Source organism: Callithrix jacchus, chromosome 22 (genome assembly GCF_049354715.1).
Source record: "Callithrix jacchus isolate 240 chromosome 22, calJac240_pri, whole genome shotgun sequence".
NCBI classification, from domain to species: Eukaryota; Metazoa; Chordata; class Mammalia; order Primates; family Cebidae; genus Callithrix; species Callithrix jacchus.
In genome coordinates, this window is record NC_133523.1 from 36,389,509 (window position 1) to 36,407,342 (window position 17,834).

At 50.6% G+C, this 17,834-nt stretch overlaps 1 protein-coding gene across 1 annotated transcript; it reads right to left on the reverse strand.

Moving 5' to 3' along the window:
- Window positions 1–1,858: 1,858 nt before the first annotated feature.
- On the reverse strand, window positions 1,859–10,240 carry CYP2A7 (cytochrome P450 family 2 subfamily A member 7). Its single transcript, XM_035283849.3, has 9 exons — window positions 10,040–10,240; window positions 9,260–9,422; window positions 8,209–8,358; window positions 7,810–7,970; window positions 6,480–6,656; window positions 4,529–4,670; window positions 3,861–4,048; window positions 3,072–3,213; window positions 1,859–2,456 (listed from the first exon to the last, which is right to left on the reverse strand). Exons 1-9 carry the CDS (start codon window positions 10,217–10,219, stop codon window positions 2,275–2,277), a joined length of 1,485 nt encoding a protein of 494 aa, XP_035139740.1. The 5' UTR covers window positions 10,220–10,240; the 3' UTR covers window positions 1,859–2,274.
- Window positions 10,241–17,834: the final 7,594 nt, after the last annotated feature.

Below are 17,834 nucleotides of genomic sequence, written 5' to 3' on the forward strand. Positions count from 1 at the left end.
TTCATCGTATGAAACATACCACAGTTCATTTATCCATTCACTGTTGAAGAACATGTTGGTTTCTTACAAGATTTGGCAATTATGAATAGAGCTGCTGCAAATATCTGTGCAGAAGTTTTCGTGTGGTTATATGTCAGCTCATCTGGGGATTAACCAAAGAGCATGGTTTTTGTATCCCACGGTAAGAATCTGTTTAGCTTTGCAACAAACTGCCGATTTGTCTTCCAAAGCAGCCGCGCCGTTTTGCATTCCCTCCACGGATGAATGACACTTCCTGTCGGGCCACCTCCTTGTTAGCATTTGGTGTTGTCAGTTTTGGATTTTAGCCATTCTAATAGGTGGCTAGTCAGATATCATTATTGTTTTAATTTGAAATCGCTACTGACATATGATGTGGAGCATCTTTCTGTATTTGCTATGTGTATATTTTCTTTGGTGAAATGTCTGTTCAGATCATTTGTCCATTCTTTTTTTTTTTTTTTTTGAGATGGAGTTTCACTCTTGTTACCCAGACTGGAGGGCAATGGCACAATCTCGGCTTACTGGAATCTCCACCTCCTGGGTTCAGGCAATTCTCCTGCCTCAGCCTCCTGAGTAGCTGGGGCTACAGGCGCGCACCACCATGCCCAGCTCATTTTTGTATTTTTAGTAGAGGAGGGGTTTCACCTTGTTGACGAGGATGGTCTCGATCTCTTGACCTCATGATCCACCCACCTCCGCCTCCCAAAGTGCTGGGATTATAGGTGTGAGCCACCGAGCCTGGCCTTGTCCATTCTTTAATTGGGTTGTCTGTTTTCTATTGTTGAGTTTGAACAGTTCTTCATATATTTTGAATGTAAGTCCTGCATCAGGTATGTGCCCTGCAAATATGTTCTCCCCGTCTGTAGCTTGTATTGCCATTCTCTTGGCAATTCTTTTGCAGAGCAGAAATTTTTAATTTTAATGACACAACTTATCCATTGCTTCTTTCAAGGACTGTTCTTTTGGTGTGTATCTAATAAGTCATCATCAAACTTGAGGTCATCTAGACTTTCTCCTGCGTTATCGTCTAGAAGTTTGACAGATGCTCACTTTTCATTTAGGTCTACAATAAACTTGGACTTAATGTTCGTGGAAGCTGTGAGGGAGCTTCTAAGGGGGACATATGCTAACGTCTTTGAGTGTGCAGGTGATTCTGAAACTCTTAGCAGGGTCTTACAACAGACCCCAGATCCGTCAGGAGAGCCCATGTTCAGAAACCGACAGTGGAATGTATTTTACGCATACACGGTATGCAGTCGTATGCTCATATGCACGCCTGCACATGATCACACACATGCATATGGCTATGTCCTGATCCAGGGTTCTCCCAGCATTCCTGAAAATGGTTCTCTCCTTCAACTTCTTCATTAACAGATACAGTGACAGAGTGTCATTAAAATTAAAACTTCTGCTCTGCAAAAGAATTGTCAATGGACTGACTCTGTATGTTTCATTCGTGTCTCATCTCTGGACTGACTCTGAATGGACCACAGAGGCCTTACCTGGTAGGGAACGCAGAGTACACCGTGGTGCTCAAAGCATGCTGAGTAGGTGAGAGTGTGGGTAAGTGTGCAGTGAAGCCAGGACAGCTGCCTGCCAGGGGCCTGGAAAACCCCCCGGGACTGGGAGGTTCAGGCCATGTGATGCCACATTAAGCTGTTTTACTTGAGGAAGAGGTGTTTTGTTTTGTTTTTTTGCCATAAAGTGAGTGCCTTGGTCAGAGGCAATGTCACGTGGAATGTGGTATTCCACATAGCACTGGCTTTGTGGATAAGGCATTTTGTGAGTGGAAGGGGTGCTTTTTAAGAATCAGTACAGAGGGTTATGGACACAGATCTGTGTTCAAAGATTTTTCTGGGCAATTGTATTTTGTAAGACCTCAGATAGAGACAACTTTCTGAACCTCAGCTTTGTCACGTGTAAAATAGGCATGAGCGCTGTTCCCCTTGGCAGAGGTTTGTGGCAATTAAGTGAGGTGAGCGTGCAACGCTTTTTGAACAGAGCTGACACGGAGGTTCTTGTTCAGGAAATAAGAGCTGCTATTACTACTAATCCTCATAGTATAGTGTAAGGTTTCCCTTCCTCACATCCCAGCTCGGAAGCACCTTATCAAGGTGAAATGAGCCCCTTCTGTTTCTTCTCTTCCCTCTAACCACCTTGCCCCTTGCTTTCCCCCATCCTGCCTCCATTCTTAGCCCCGCCCCTCCCGCGAGCCCCTCCCCTGGCCCCGCCCTGCACCGAAACAGCCCTCACTCAGCGGGGCAGGAAGCTCATGGTGTAGTTTGGTGGGATTGTGCCAAAGCCCACGTGTTTGGGGGACACGTCGATGTCCTTGGGCGACTGCGGCGACTTGAAGCGGAAGTTCTGCATGATGGTGGTGAGGAACAGAAAGAGCTCCATTCTGGCCAGGCCTTCTCCGAAACAGTACCGCTTTCCTGAGGAGGAGAGGCAGGAGGGGTGGGGGTGAAGCCCACTCTCAGCGCAGCCTCGCCCCACTACCCACCTCCAGCTGCAGCTCTCCCAGGGAAGAGGGATGGAATATTATGGCCTGAGAGACTTTCAGAGGAGGCGCTCATCCTCCCTGAGCCTCAGTTTCCTTCTATGAGATGTAACACTGGTGAACCAATATTGATATTATTAACCAAAGTCCATAGTTACATTAGGGTTTACTCTGTGTTGTACAGTTCTGTGGGTTTTGAAAAAGGCATAATATCATACATCCACCGTAGATGGGGTGATCCATGCCAGGTGTAGCAATGGGAGGTTTGGATGTCCCTTCCTGCCAGATACACTTGCAAACCTGATCACAAAAACATGTGCTGTGTGACCCTAGACAAATAAATCTACAGGGTATGATATTTCCTTCTCTTTTGCCTGGGCGCTGGTACTGGGTGCGTGGCAGTTAAGGGAGGATCAGCTGGTGGCTCAGGGGTAGATTCTACAGGAACTTCCAAGCTGGAGAAATACCTGGCTACACCTCAGAGGGGAGCTGGGTGAGGGAGGCCCCTGCTGGTGTGACAGTGGCCTGGCAGCAAACAAGGGTCTCTTACCGATGGAGAAGGGCACAAATGCATCACTCTTCTTAAACTGCCCCTTCTCATCCAGGAAGTGCTGGGGGTTGAAGTCACGGGGATTGGAGAAGAACCTGGAGTCTCTTAGCACAGAGCCCAGCAGAGGGAACACTTCGGTGCCCTGGTAGGCAGGAGGAAGGTGTATGTGATGAGGCAGGTGGGGGGATTGGTGAAAGGACACAGGGGCTAGAGGGGGAACCAGGGTGCCCCAGTTGAGGGGAAGTGGCAGGCATGGGAGTTGGGGTTTTCTGAGGGAGGAGCTTTAGGGGATAGAAGGTTTGTGTCCCTGAGACAGGAACTTTGGGAGACAAGGGGTCTGTGTTCTCCTAGGCAGGGTGTCTGGGGGACCTGAGATTTGTGTCTCTAAGGCAAAAGGCCTAATGGAAAGGCTTCTGCTGATTCTTAAGAAGTTTGGGCCGGGCACGGTGGTTCACACCTGTAATCCTAGCACTTTGGGAGGCTGAGGTGGGTGGATCACCTGAGGTCAGGAGTTCAAGACCAGCCTGGCCATCATGGTGAAACCCCATCTTTACAAAAAAAAAAAAAGTTTGGGAACATGGGATTGATTCTCCTGACACAAAGGGTCTGGGAGACACAGGACTGAGGAGTCTCTAAGTGGGAAGGTGGAAGGGATGTGATGGTTGGGAAAGTCGTTTTGACTGATTGAGGGAGTGGGACAGAGTCTAGAAAGCTTCTAATGGGGGTGGGTTGCTGAGGACACAGAGAGGGGCTGGAAGTCCCTGTGGCCTAGGGCAGGGGAAACAGCACCTTAGGGAGGATGAAGTCCCGAAACTTGGTGTCCTTAGTGACCCTGCGGGCCAGACCCATGGGGATTATGTCTGCAAATCTTTGCATCTCGTGGATCACCGCCTCCGTGTAGGGCATCTTGGCCCGGTCCTCAAACTTGGGCTGCCGGTTCTTGCCGATCACTCTGTCAATCTCCTCATGGACCTTGGCTGGGGAGGAAGGGGAACGTGTTTAGGTATCTAGGGGTCTCAGAGCAGGGATGATAGCCCGAATAGGCAAAATGGGGTGGATAACATGGCTCCATGTTCGACACGGAGGTAGTCATAGGTGGGTGAAGGATGCCCACTCACCATTCATAACAGACATCAGCATCGTTGGAGCGTGATCCTGTTACCCAGGTCGTGCCAGAATCACAGGGGAGGCACAGGGAGGAACTTAGGGGAGGGTCCGGAGGAGCGGGCAGCGGGCACTCAGTGGGCTTGGGACAGGAATGACTGACAAATCACTGCAGACATTTTCAATATTTTATCAACTAATGAGACTCAGTGGATGCCTATCAGCTGGATATTGCCCTGTGTCTGGATAGCAAGGCACGTCTCAGGGTCCTGGGTTCTGGCACAGGTGGGGATACTGCACCAGGGGAGTCATGAGGGTCTGAGTCCCTTCACTTCCCTCCCCTCCAGCCTTACCCTCCACTTCTGGGTGCTTCATGAGCAGAAGGAAGCCATAGCGCAGGGTCGTGCTGACGGTCTCAGTGCCCGCAAAGAAGAGGTTCAGCGTGGTCAGCACCAGGTTCTTCAAGTAGAACTCCGTGTGGGGGTTCTTCTCCTCCTACAGGGAGAGGGGGCTTTAGTCCAAGCTCGCTCCTCTTGCCCTTGGGGCCCTTCTGGGGCTTTTCTTTTGGATTTACCTCTCTTAGATCCAGACCAAAGGTGGAATGAGGGACCAGACCTCCAGGTTCCAGACCTTGCCCTGGCTGCTGGCTCTGCCCCAAATGCTCTTGCGTCTCCCCTTCTTTACCTGGCTGACCATCTGTCCTTTACTTATCAACTTAGCGGTCAGTTTTTCTTATAGAGACTTGGTCTTGCTAAGTTGCACAGGCTGGACTCGAACTCCTGGGCTCAAGGAATCCTCCAGCCTCAGCCTCCTGAGTAGCTGGAACTGGATATGCATATGAGCATGCAGGCTCAGCTGTTACTTTTTAATAAATAATTAATTTGGTTTTGAGACAAGGTCTCATTTTGTCACCCAGGCTGGAGTGCAGTGCCATCTTCTCGGCTCACTGCAACCCCTGCCCCCTGGGCTCAAGCTATCCTCCCACCTTAACCTCCTGAGTAGCTGGGACCACAGGCATGCACCACCACGCCCAGCTATTTTTTTTTTTGTATTTTTTTGTAGAGATAAGGTTTCACCATGTTGCCCAGCTTGTTACTCTTTTAATAGTAGGAATATTTAGAAAGAGAAGGATAAAGGGAGATGAAGAGAAAGTAGTACAGAGATGGCAAGATGAAGAGTCAGAAAAAAAAGACTTTTTCTGACAGACAAGCAACAGCATTTTATTTCTTCCCTAAAAATCTTGAAGCTTACTGTGGAGGAATCCCCTCCCTTGATCCTTTCTCGCTGAGCTTCGGACTTTCTAAAGCCTTCCCACATGGGATACTGACATCCAGGTGGAGGTGGGGACCCTCCCATGTAAAGCCAGGTCACTTGCCTACAGAGGTGGGTCTGATAACCAGGACGTGACAGGTTAGAGAGCATGGTGGCTAAAAGCAGCAGCGTTAGGCTCAGAGAGACCAGGGTTTGAGCTTGGGGAAACCACAGCTTCCTCGCTGTGTGACCTCAGGCAAGACACTTACTTATACTCTCTGGGCCTCAGTTTCCTCATCTGTACAATGGGGCCATGAATGAACCTCTTTGAAGAGCTGTTGTGAGTGTTCAGTGGGGTACTATCTTAAAGCACTTAACGCAGTCCCTGGCACGTGGTAGTGCTGCAGAAGGGCTCGCGATTCTAATTCACGTGCACAAATCCTGCCTGTGGGTGAGGGCTCAGCAGATGGAACAGCAGTGGTTGATATAGTTGGGATTGTGAGGATTTTTTTTTTTTTTTTTTTGACAGAGTCTTACTCTGTCACTCAGGCTGGAGTGCAGTGATGTGATCTCGGCTTACTGCAACCTCTGCCTCCTGGGTTCAAGCGATTCTGGAGATTGTGAGGATTTTTTGTTTTTTTTTTTTTAACAGTCATACTTTGTCACTCAGGCTGGAGTGCAGTGGTGTGAACTCAGCTCACTGCAACCTCTGACTCCTGGGTTCAAGCAATTCTCCTGTCTCAGCCTCCTGAGTAGCTAGGATTACAGGCTCACACCACTATGCCTGGCTCATTTTTGTATTTTTAGTAGAGAGGAGGTTTCACCAGGTTGACCGGGCTGGTCTTGAACTCCTGACCTCAGGTGATCCACCCTCCTCAGCCTCCCAAAATGATGAGATTATAGGGGTGAGCCACCGCACCTGGCCAATTGTGAGGATTATGATGACGGAGGCTAATGTGCATGGGCCTGTGTTGTCTGCCCTCCCCACTGCCAGCCTGATTTCCCTCCCTCTGCCTGGCTTTGCACCTCCCCACACTGGCGGCTGGGGCGTACCTCCCGAATGCGGATGAGAAAGGAGTCGATGAAGTCCCGTGGGGAATTGGGATCCAGTGTGCGCTGGCTGTGCTCCACCTTCTTGGCTACGAAGTCCTTGAGCCCTTGCAGCTCCTTGAAGGCCTGTTGCTGTGGGCCTGGCAGGTGTTTCATCACTGAAGGGAACATCTCATAGAGCTGGGGGTTGCAGAGAGAGGATGGGAAGGGAAGGACAGCTGTCAGGGGGCAGGAGCTGATGGGAATGGGACTTGTTTCATAGCAAAGAAGGAACTGAGTTAAAGGCATCTGTCCAGGTGTTTTGCTATTTCGGTGGGGTCGGGTGGGAATAGATATCCAAGTTTTCATGTGGGTTAGGGGCGCAAAGTCTAGCAATTTAGATGAGAAGAACTGAGGCATATATCCAGGTTGCAGGTATTCAAATGAGGCTGGATTGGAGCACACGTCTAGGTGTTCAGATATTCGAGTGAAGTTGGGTTGGAAGACAGCTGTTCAAGTGTTTAGCTACTCAGGTGGGGCTGGTGTGAGGGGAGCATCACCTGTCGAGGTACTTAGGCATTCAGGTGGGCTTGGCTGGAGGCAGCTTTCCAGAAACTTACTGGGTCTGGATACAGGTGTCCATGTATTAAAGTGGGGCTGGTGTTGAGATGTTGAAGTGGAGGGGATACCTGTTCAGGTGCTTACCTAGCCAAGTGGGATGCATTGGGGGCACCTCTGCAAGGTGTGTGATTGGAAAGGGTTGGGGAACATTTATTTAGGTGTCTGAGGAATCATCTGTCCAGATATCTATGTGTTTAGGGGTGTTGGTTAGGGAGCCTGTGCAGGTGTTCAGGTATTTAAGTGGGTCAAGTAGAGGGTGCTTGGCCAGATATCCCAGTGGGCTAATTTGGGACATTTGTGTAGATGTGAAATGATTACGATGGACCGGATTTTGCAGCACCAAGTGTTTGGGTATGCAGGCAGTGGGCTGAGGTGGTCCCTTGTCCAGGTGTTAAGATATGCAGAAGAACTGGGTAGGGAGCATCTGTTGGAAATTATGGTAAGCTGGGAATGGGAACACGTGCCCAGGTGAGAGAGCTGAGCTGAAGGCATGCTTCCTGCCAGCGGGCTCTGTTTTGGGGAGCATCTGTTGAGATATCCAGGTGTCCTTGGAGACTGGGTGTTGGGCACCCGTCTTGGGTTCTGGTGCAACTGTCCAGTTGTTCAACATTGGGGGCTGATTTTGAGGGGACACTGTCTGGAGAGGTGTGGAAGTTTGAGGCACCTGGCCCCATGGAGGGGAGCAGTTAGCAGGGTGTCGTAGGATAGTCACGGGCGGGCTGCAGCTGGTTACCTGCCCCATAGAGGTTGCGGTGAACTGGAAGCTTCCCAGCATCATGCGCAGCAGTGACAGAAACTCTTTGTCCTCATAGTCAAAGCGGTCCCCAAAGACGATAGAGCTGATGACATTGGAGACCGTGCGGCTCAGGAAGAAGGTGGGATCGATATTGGCGCCTGCGGGTGTGGCGGGGAGAGAGGGTTGGAGAGAGTGTCAACTCAGAGTTCTGATGCGATTCAGAGAATTCCGGGACGCACGGCCCTGGGGAGCCAAATTCCCAGCGCCAGACTCCAGGGCTGTGAGCGCGTGAGCCTTTCCCCACCGAGTCCCCGTATCCAGGCAGAGCCCGCGCGCGGGTCCTTCGCCCTGGACGTTTTCCTTCTCCCGCCCCAGCACTAGGGGTCTCCTGCTCACCGCGCGTGCCCCGGAGGACCTCGATGAGGAAGCCCGCCTCCTCCTGGATGCGCTCCTCGATGCCGCGCTTGCCCACCCCGAAGTCCCGCAGGGTGGTGATGGAGAAGCGCCGGAGCTGCTTGGCGCGCTCCCCGTTGCTCAACGCCAAGCCTGGGGAGGTGAACGCGGGGGTGGGGGGTGGGGGAGAGGTTAGGGGGCGGGGGGGGGCGGGCAGGCGCAGACCAGCTCCAAAGGGGTCCCCAGGGGTGGAGCAGAGAGGGAGTGGGGTGAGGGAGAGATGGATTCAGAGCGAGCGTGCAGGGGAGCTGCAAACTCAGTCAGAGAAACACGAGACAGAAGAGAGTGAGAGTGAGAGAGAGAACAGGTAGGAAGAATGAGAGAATCAGAAGAGAAACAGGCCAGACAGCTGCACAGAGAAACAGAGGGATGCGGGGACACTCCATGGAGGAAGGGAAGGAAGCCGGGAGAGAAAGAGAGAGACAGATGGAGGGAGGTTGGGGGAAGAGGAAGTGAGATCTGAGAGGAGATCTGAGAGGAGGACATACAAATGGTGAAAGATCCTTAAGCTAAGCTGGAGAAGAGAGAAAAATACAGAGACAGAATCAGAGAGGGTCTGGGAGGAGGAGAGACTGTTACCAGGAGATGGAGGCTGGAGTTGCGGCTGTAGGAATACGGTGAAATCCCAAGGTAGAGGAAGGAGGAGAGGGAAGGGGAGAGAGAAACGTGAAGAAGGACAGAAGCTGACCGCGACAAAAAGACAAATGAAACGTGGACCAGGGTTGAAGAACAGAAACCCAGAATGTCCTCAGATATGGAGACAGAGGCGAAAGAGGAGACTCCAGTGACAGAGGCAGGGAGAAATCTGGACAGGGACGCTGGAGACAGGTGAGAGGGACACACAGGGAGAGGCTGCAGTAAACAGAGATGGGGAGAGAAGGCCTGACCGGGGGCTCTGCTGCAGCCTCCAGTGGGCAGGAGAGTCAGGGAGAAGGCTGGGGACACTGAGGCCATCGCGTCTTCCTGGCCACTTCCCCCTCGGGCACCCCCTCACCATAGCCTTTGAAGAGCCAGTTGAAGGTGGCCTGCTCGCCGCGCCCACCGAACTCCTCAGCCTGGTCCAGCAGAGCCTCCTTGACGGCATCGTATCCGCACAGCACCACGACCCGCCGGAACCCCAGGTGAATGGTGAACACGGGGCCATAGCGCTCACTGATCTGATGCAGGTGGGTGGGAGTGGTGAGAGGGAGCAGCCCCGACTCTGAATGGACCCAGCACCGGGATGCTTCCCCCGCAGATTCTCACAGCCAAGGGACTGGACATCCTAAGACCCCATCTTTCCTGGCTAGGACCCTGATGCTGAACCTCAAAAGCTCCCCTTTTCTTTTTTTTTTTTTTTTTTTTGGAGATGGAGTTTTGCTCTTGTTACCCAGGCTGGAGTGCAATGGTGCGATCTTGGCTCACCGAAACCTCCACCTCCTGGGTTCAGGCAATTCTCCTGCCTCAGCCTCCTGAGTAGCTGGGATTACAGGCACGCGCCACCATGCCCAGCTAATTTTTGGTATTTTTAGTAGAGACGGGGTTTCACCATGTTGACCAGGATGGTCTCGATCTGTTGACCTCGTGATCCACCCGCCTCGGCCTCCCAAAGTGCTGGGATTACAGGCGTGAGCCACTGCGCCCGGCCAAAAGCTCCCCTTTCCTAAGACTCTGGTCCACCTCCATCTCCTGGTGACCCCTCTGGTCCTAAGACTCTGGTCAATCCCCCACCACAAATCCCCAGCCAGCTGGGCAGCCCCCACCCCGTGCCACCCATCTCCCTGCCTTGGGACACCTTCATGAGGGAGTTGTACATCTGCTCTGTATTCAGCTGCAGATAGTTTCCAATGAAGGGCAACGGGGTGGGTCCCGGAGGCAGCTTCCCCTTGCTCTTCCTCTGCCTCCAGACAGACATCAAGACCATCACAGTCAGGCAGGCCAGCAAGGCCACCAGAAGCAGCCCTGAGGCCAGCATGGTGGCGGTGGGATTCTAGATGGTGCCAGCTGGGGCGGTTTGCCTTTATACTGCGGACTTTGGTTGATTATATAATCACTTCGTTTCACCTCCCAATGACAGCCCCACCACACACCCTGCCTAGCTTGGGACACAGCCAGCAGGGGAGGAGGAGGGGGACCCCAGGGCAGCTGAACAGAGAGGGGACCTCCAGGCTAAAGCCGTGGTGCCTTGGGAGGGGTGCCCCAGGGCTGTGGTTTAGGAGCGGGCAACAGATAAACTGAAGAACTGAGGAGTTTGTAATATTTGCACAGGGGAGCACCTGTGCTTTGGATTTGGGTTCTGAGAGTGAGAATGCACCCTAAAGTTGTGGATTTGGGGCTCCAGAGGCGAGGAATGCAAAGGTCAGGCTTTTATGAGGGCGAGATGGAAGTGTGGCTGTGAGTTGTGGGGTCTGCTAGTGAGGAGGATGCAGGGTTAAGGGTCCCAGGAGGGGGGATTCCGGGCCTATAGACTCGAGAGTCTTGGGGTAAGGAAGACCCGGGGCCATGGGTGTGGAGTTTCTGGGAGGAGGAGTGTGCAGCACGCCTGGCAGGTTCCTCCCAGAGAGTGCAGCAGCCCAGCGCCAGACCCAGGGCTGACCTGATTTTGTTTTGGCCCAGAGCTGTCTCTTGATGCCCAGAATCCTCCTTGGAACCTCAAGGAGAGGCCAGGATGGGTGCCACAGAACCTCCACTGCCCATCTCTGGTTGGGAAAGGGGTGGAAGCCCAGAGCCATATTTCAGGGGATCGTTCTGCACACCTGGAGAAGAGTACCTCGTGTTATCTGTTGGCAGAGGGACTGGCCAGCTCTGGAGAAATAGTACTAACAACCCCCAAAAGGTGGAAAGATCTCAGGTGTCCCAAGAATTGTAATTTACAAGGACCTCCACTGGTTTCCAACCCAGATCCTTAGGGAAACCCCCTAGATTGACTGCGTCATTCCCATTATTGTTGTTAGTTATGTTTCTCGTTTTATATCGGGGTCTAGGAGGACAGAAAACAGAAAGTGGGCAGAGGACTTGCGCAAGTGGCCCTGAACTCCTGTCTTTCCTGCTCTGCATCCTTAATCCCCTTTCTGGGTTTGGTTTCCTTCCCAGTGGAAAGGTGGTGTTTGGGAAGAGAAGGTCACATTTGAGGGTGAGTTCAGTCTCCTCTAAGGGCTATTCCTGCTTGGTCAGGGGCTACAACTCTTACCAGGAGGAGGGAACAATAGCGGAAGAGATTGGGGTAAACCCCAGCGGGAGGCACAGAGGCAGACTCTGGGGTGGGTGGGAGTGGAGAAGGGATGAGTAGCCTGCTGTCCTTCCCTCAGGGAAATTCTTCCTTAGTAAACAGGACAGTTGCCCTGTGGTGAGCCCTGCCCTCTATGGGAAGATTAAGTCTAGGTGTGTGCGATCTGGTCGAGTCTTTGTAACAATGTGGTTGGCTTATCATCATTCTCATTTTGAAGATGCAGATCTGGACTCCATAAAGCCTCTTGAGTGAGGTCACCCAGGGAGCAAGTGAGGGAGCCAGGATTTGAACCCTGTCCTCGTCCCCCTGCATTGACTGGCCTGGATCACCCTGGGGGTCAAGTGTGGGCCAGGCTTAGCAGGAGGTGAGTGCTGAGACTGGCATCAGCAGTGGACACAGGGATGACACTGGCGGCTCTGATATCAGCATCAGGTAGGGCCAGGGAGGATGAGGCATTGTGTGGCTTTGGGATTGCCCCCGGGTATATGTGAGGATGGGCAACAAGGTGGCACTGAACACACCAGGAGAATACTAAAGTCATGTCTGGTGCCAAGAGGGTTCTGTGTGTTGTGTCAGGTGTCACTGAGGGAATAAGAGTGTCCTGCTTCAGGAGGGCATCAGAGTGGCACCATATACGGTCTGAGGTTGGTCCTAGTGGGCTCTGACATGGGCATTAGACAGGTGCTAAGACTGGTCCTATCTGGGGCTGAGATGAGACTCAGCCAGACCCCAAGAGGGTCCCCAGATGGGCACTGGGCAGGCTCTGATGGTTGGACCATTCCAGGGTTGTACCACTCCTCTGGGTCACCAACTTTGGATAAGTGGAGGTGGGTAAGGTTAGAACCCCCAGGACCATTTAGGGGAGAAGTATATGTGTTAATGCAGACGAGGTACATGGCAGTAAGTGTTTAATGAATATCATGTAGTAAGTATTTAATGAATATCATATATCACATCAGATGTGTAGGATGAGGATGGATGAGATGTTCTCTAAGCACCTTCTTTGCTCACAGTGTTCTAGGCTGCTGAGCTTCTGAGACCTGTGTGGAGGGAACAAAGGGCAGAGAACAAAGCAGAGAGAGGACGGCTGTTTGTTGATTTTGGAGGGGAACAGGTGGAAAGGAGGATTAGCGCTAGCTTGGCAGATATCAATCCCTCTAATCCTGGTCAACAGCCTGCACCTGGGCTGGCCGCAAGCCCGGGCCCCTCCTTTTCCTTCTTGTTTCTTAAAAAGGTGGGAGACAGAAATTTGGGGAGTTTGTTTCTCAGTGAGGTTGGCAATAGGAAGGGCACAGAGTGTTTGGACAGGCTGCCATGACCTGGGCAGGGAGAGAACGGGAAGACTCAGGTTGGGAGAACTCTAGTGTTTGAGGACATAGAGGTCAGTTGATTTGAGCCATATTGATTACCCTGGAGAATGGAGTAAGAGGATGGTGTCTGAAAACACGTGGCAGGGACTTGTGAGTTTCTGGGAGGAGGTACAGGCTTTCAGAGTGAGTTAGAGGCGAACCCAGGAAGTTTCCTTTCCTTTGCTGGGCTCAGTTTCCCTTTCTGGATGGATGGTACAGTGGTTGAGGCATGGATTGGAATCCTAACCTTATCCCTTCTTTGTTTTGTGGCCTCAAACAGCCGACTTCATCTTTCTGAGCCTTAGGGAACCAAGAACAGCTCCGACCTCTTCAGCTATTTAGGGGAGAAGCGTGTGTTAATGCAGATGAGGTACATGCCAGTAAGTGCTCAGTGAATATTAGTAGTTCTTTCTAATCTGTAGGATGAGGATGGATGAGATGTTCTCTAAGCACCTTCTTTGCTTTTACATTCTCTAGTTGAAAGCTCCCAGAGCTTTTCCTTTGGGAAGGAGGAACGGGACCGAGTCTTCGGGAACCTCTTTCCCCAACCCTTCCTCGGCACAGCTAAGCTTTACCCTATGGAGCTGTGAATAGGAAATTAATCCTTCATATCCTCCTGGATGTGGTGCTGAGTTAGGCAGCATCTGCAGAAGGACAGGCCAGCGTTAGACCCTCAGATTATTCTGGATGGCCCCGGAGCCCTGCATAGGACTTTGTCCACCTGTCTGTCTACACTTGTCTCGGATCGTGTCTTTCTTTTGCTTTCTCCTTCCCAGCAAGTCAGTGTTTCCCTCAATCACCCCGCGTGCTCCTGCATCCATGTATTTTGTGCCATTTTGTCCAGCGGGTTCTCCTGGATACCTCTGCCATATTTATCCTCGTTTCTTCAGCTGTCTGTGTGGCATTCTGGGTGCACGCTTATAGCGTCTATGTGCGTGTATGTTTCAGCGTGTTCATGCTGATACATGAATTCATGTGTGCACCAGGGGTGCTTTGTGGGGTATATTTTGTGCTCGATAATGGGTATCCATTCCAACATGTGTCTGCACATGCACGTGTGTGTGTATGCCTGACAGGGTGTGCCACTGTTTCTCAATGCTTGCCAGTCTTTGTGTCTGTCTCTGCATATAGCATGTGGGCACACAGGATTTAGGGGATGTCCGTGATGTACATCTCTGTGTAAAACAAGCTGTGTGCTGCGTATTCATATTTGTGTGCATGCATTTCACAGATGGGTGACCACATATCAACCTGTGGATGTTTTCATGTGTGCATTCTGATGTCTGTTTGCAGGCTTGTGGGCCGTGTTGTGTATACGTGAACATCCGATATTTTCCTGTGCCTGTCCATGTTTGGTTTAAAACAGCCCTAGCCCAGGTCCATTTATCTGCTTGAAAAAACCCAGAACTGTGGGAAGCCTTTTATGAGCATAATCGTAGTTAAACTCCTCATTGCAAGACTGTGAGGACTGTCATCTCTGTGTTGCAAATGAGTTAGGGAAGACCCCCAAAGTCTGTCTTAAGTGACTTGCTTTTACATTCCCCAGCTAGTGAGGGTAGAGTCTTAGTACGGGCTTGTGTGACTATAATTTTCTTTTCTCTCCCTCTTTCTTTTTTTCTTTCTTTCTTTCTCATTCTTTTTCTTCTTTTTCTTTTTCTCCTCCCTCTCTCCCTCCCTCCCTCCTTTCCTTCCGTCCTTCTCTTTGAGATGGAGTTTTGCTCTTTTGCTCTTGTTGCCCAGGCTGGAGTGCAATGGCACAATCTCAGCTCACTGCAACTTCCTCCTCCTAGATTCAACTGATTCTCCAGCCTCAGCCTTCCCGGTGGCTGGAATTACAGGTGCCCACCACCATGCCCAGCTAATTTTTGTGTTTTTAGTAGAGACGGGGTTTCACCATGTTGGTCAGGCTGGTCTCAAACTCCTGACCTCAGGTGATCTGCGTATTTTGGCCTCCCAAAGTGCTGGGATTACAGGCGAGAGCCACGGTGCCTGGCTGTGACTGTAAATTTCATGCTGTTACCACCACCTTGGACTGCCAGGCCCCACCTGTTATTCTTTATGAAACATTAGACAACTTGCTTGTAATCTCTTCTGTTTCTTAAAATACTTCCGTGTAAACATGTAACAAAAGATTTCAAAATGTTAGAAAAATAGTCTTTTAACAGGAGGGAGATTTGACCTTCTATAGTTTTTGCACTCTTTGGAACCTTAACCAAAGACCATGGTCAGTATATGCCTCAGGCCATTGGCAGCGAGGCAGTGGGGGAGTTGGGGTACTGGTGGTTGTGGGTGAGAGTGAAATGTTTATGTTTCACATTTCAGAGTGATGAAAAGGACTAGGGTGGGGCTGTGGTAATGCTGACTGAAATAGAGAGAAGAAAGTCAAGATTCCTTTTTTTTTTTTTAAGTGTTTGTCAGCTCATATCCATGGCCATGAAGTTCCTTCCTACCAGATAAATGGCAGGACTTAGAGTTGAGAGATGGGAAAGAAGTTGAATAGATGACAGGGAAGAACAACTCTCAGCTTTTTTTTTTTTTTTTGAGACAGAGTCTTGCTATGTCACCCAGGCTGGAGTGCAATGGTGTGATCTCGGCCCTCTGCAACCTCCACTTCCTGGGTTCAAGCGATTCTCCTGCCTCAGCCTCCTGAGTAGCTGGAATTACAGGCGTGTGCCATCATGCCCGGTTAATTTTTGTATCTTTGCAGAGATGCAGTTTCACCGTTTTGGTCAGGCTGGTCTCGAACTCCTGACCTCAGGTGATCTGCCCGCCTCGGCCTCCCAAAGTGTTGGGATTACAGGTGTGAGCCCCATGCCCAAACAACTTTTTTTAAGAGGACAGAGATGTCAGCCTCCCAGTGTGCTGATGAAGATTTTCTTCTGGTAATGATTGAGTAGCTTCTATTGGAGCAAGTGTCCTGTGAATAAAAACTATTAACTCTGGAGAAAATATTTTTAAGAACCCAATTCCCCGAAATCACTGGAGAGTGAACAAAAGCAGCAGATTCTGAAAAGTGTTAGAAGAAAGGAGTTTTCTTTTCTTTTTTTTTTTTTTTGTAATTTTCCCCCCCTATAGTCTAGCATGTGAAGAAAGGGGTTTTCTTTAAAACAAAAAACAACCAACCAACCAAAAAAAGCACAGCTTTTGGCCTTCCTTAACACAGGGAGAATGGGAGGTGGGGTGACTGCAAATTTATATTTTTTTATTACATTTTTCATCTTATTAAAATCCTTTAAAATGTAGACCACTTCTTGGCTGAGAGGGCTAGGTAAATAACAATTCCTAAGGGAACTACACTTTTTTAAAAACATGCTGTGTCTCTTTAAATGTAGAAAGGTGATCAAGATGGCTGACCAGATGCAGGCAGCATGGCCTCCTCCGTGGAGAGGAACTCCATCTTCAACAGATCATCTAGGAGAGAATGCTGGGATTCAACAGAGAAGAGACGGGACACACCGGAAGTGAGTAAGAAGCGGGGATTGGCCGAGAGCAGGGAGGGGCTCCTGGATGTGGGGAAATAATAAGAGAGAAACTCTCAGGGCTCCACGTTTTGAAATGGGCTTTCATGATCTTGGTTATGGTAGAAACCCTCAACCCACTCGGTCGACATACGGAACTTCCTAAAGATTGTGCAGCGACATTGCCCCAGAGAATGGAACCCACATGGAATCCCATCTTAGCCTAGAGCAGCCTCAGCTGGGTGCCATGCTTAGATACTGGAGATTTATAGAAATGTTGCTGCTCCTGTGCTGCTTTGAGGAGGCATAGAGAAGACCCAGCACTCCCGGGCACCCATGGGAGGGTCCATTTTGCATTGGTTCAGGCTGCTGTTGAGACTGACACACTCCCCACAGCTTCTTACCCTGGTTGCAGGCCCACGGAGCCATTTTGAGAGTTTAATTCTGTGTTGAGCCCTGCCCTCAGGCCCAGTTTGAGTTGACCTGGCTGCAGCCACCACCTGGCCAAGGAAGGACAGGGAAACAAAGCCCCTTTACCTATACCTATGACAGTTCTCCCAACCCCACTGTGTGCTGCTGTGACAGGGAGACTTGAGTGGCCCTCACTCCCCACAACTTCCTGTCCATACTGCTTAGCTGAGAGGGGTCTGCCCTCTCTGGTCACAAGCCCACAGCTGGCACAATTGTGAGAGTTTAATGTTGGGCTCTGTCCTCCCTTTGGCCAAGTGCGAGGTGATGCCACTGTAGCCGCCACCCAGAGTGGGGAGGGACAGGGGAGAACAAGTTCTCCCAAGCACACTTAGGACAATACCAGCACCCTGCTCCAGGATGCTGTGGGACTGGAGAGTAGCCCACCCAACCTGTTGCATCTACCAGTAGCACCAACATGGACTGTCTGGGTCCTAGTGGAGTGCTTCACCACCGCTACTGCCGTCACCCATATCACACCGCACCCTGTGCTTTTCAAGGGCCTGAGAACTTGCCCACATCCCTGTCCCCTGTAGTCCTAGCTACTTGGGAGGCTGAAGCAGGAGAATCACTTGAACCCAGGGGGTGGAGGTTGCAGTGAGTCGAGATCAGGCCACTGCACTCCAAGCCTGGGCAACAGAATAAGACTCTGTCTAGAAAGAAAAGAAAAGGAAAGGAAAGAAAGAAAGGAGAAAGAAGGAAAAAGAAAGAAAAGAAATCTTCACTTGTACTACTTGTATCCCTTAAATATAGAAAAATAAAAATACCTTAGAAAATCATATGGCAGCTTAAAAAAATTAAAAAATAGAATTACCATATGATGCAGCAATTCTACTCCTAGGTATATACAGAGGAAAATTAAAGCAGCGTGTTTTGTTTGTTTGTTTGTTTGTTTTTGAGATGGAGTTTCACTGTTGTTACCCAGACTGGAGTGAAGTGGCGCGATCTCGGCTCACTGAAACCTCCACCTCCTGGGTTCAGGCAATTCTCCTGCCTCAGCCTCCTGAGTAGCTGGGACTACAGGCATGTGCCACCATGCCCAGCTAATTTTTGCATTTTTAATAGAGACGGGGTTTCACCATGTTG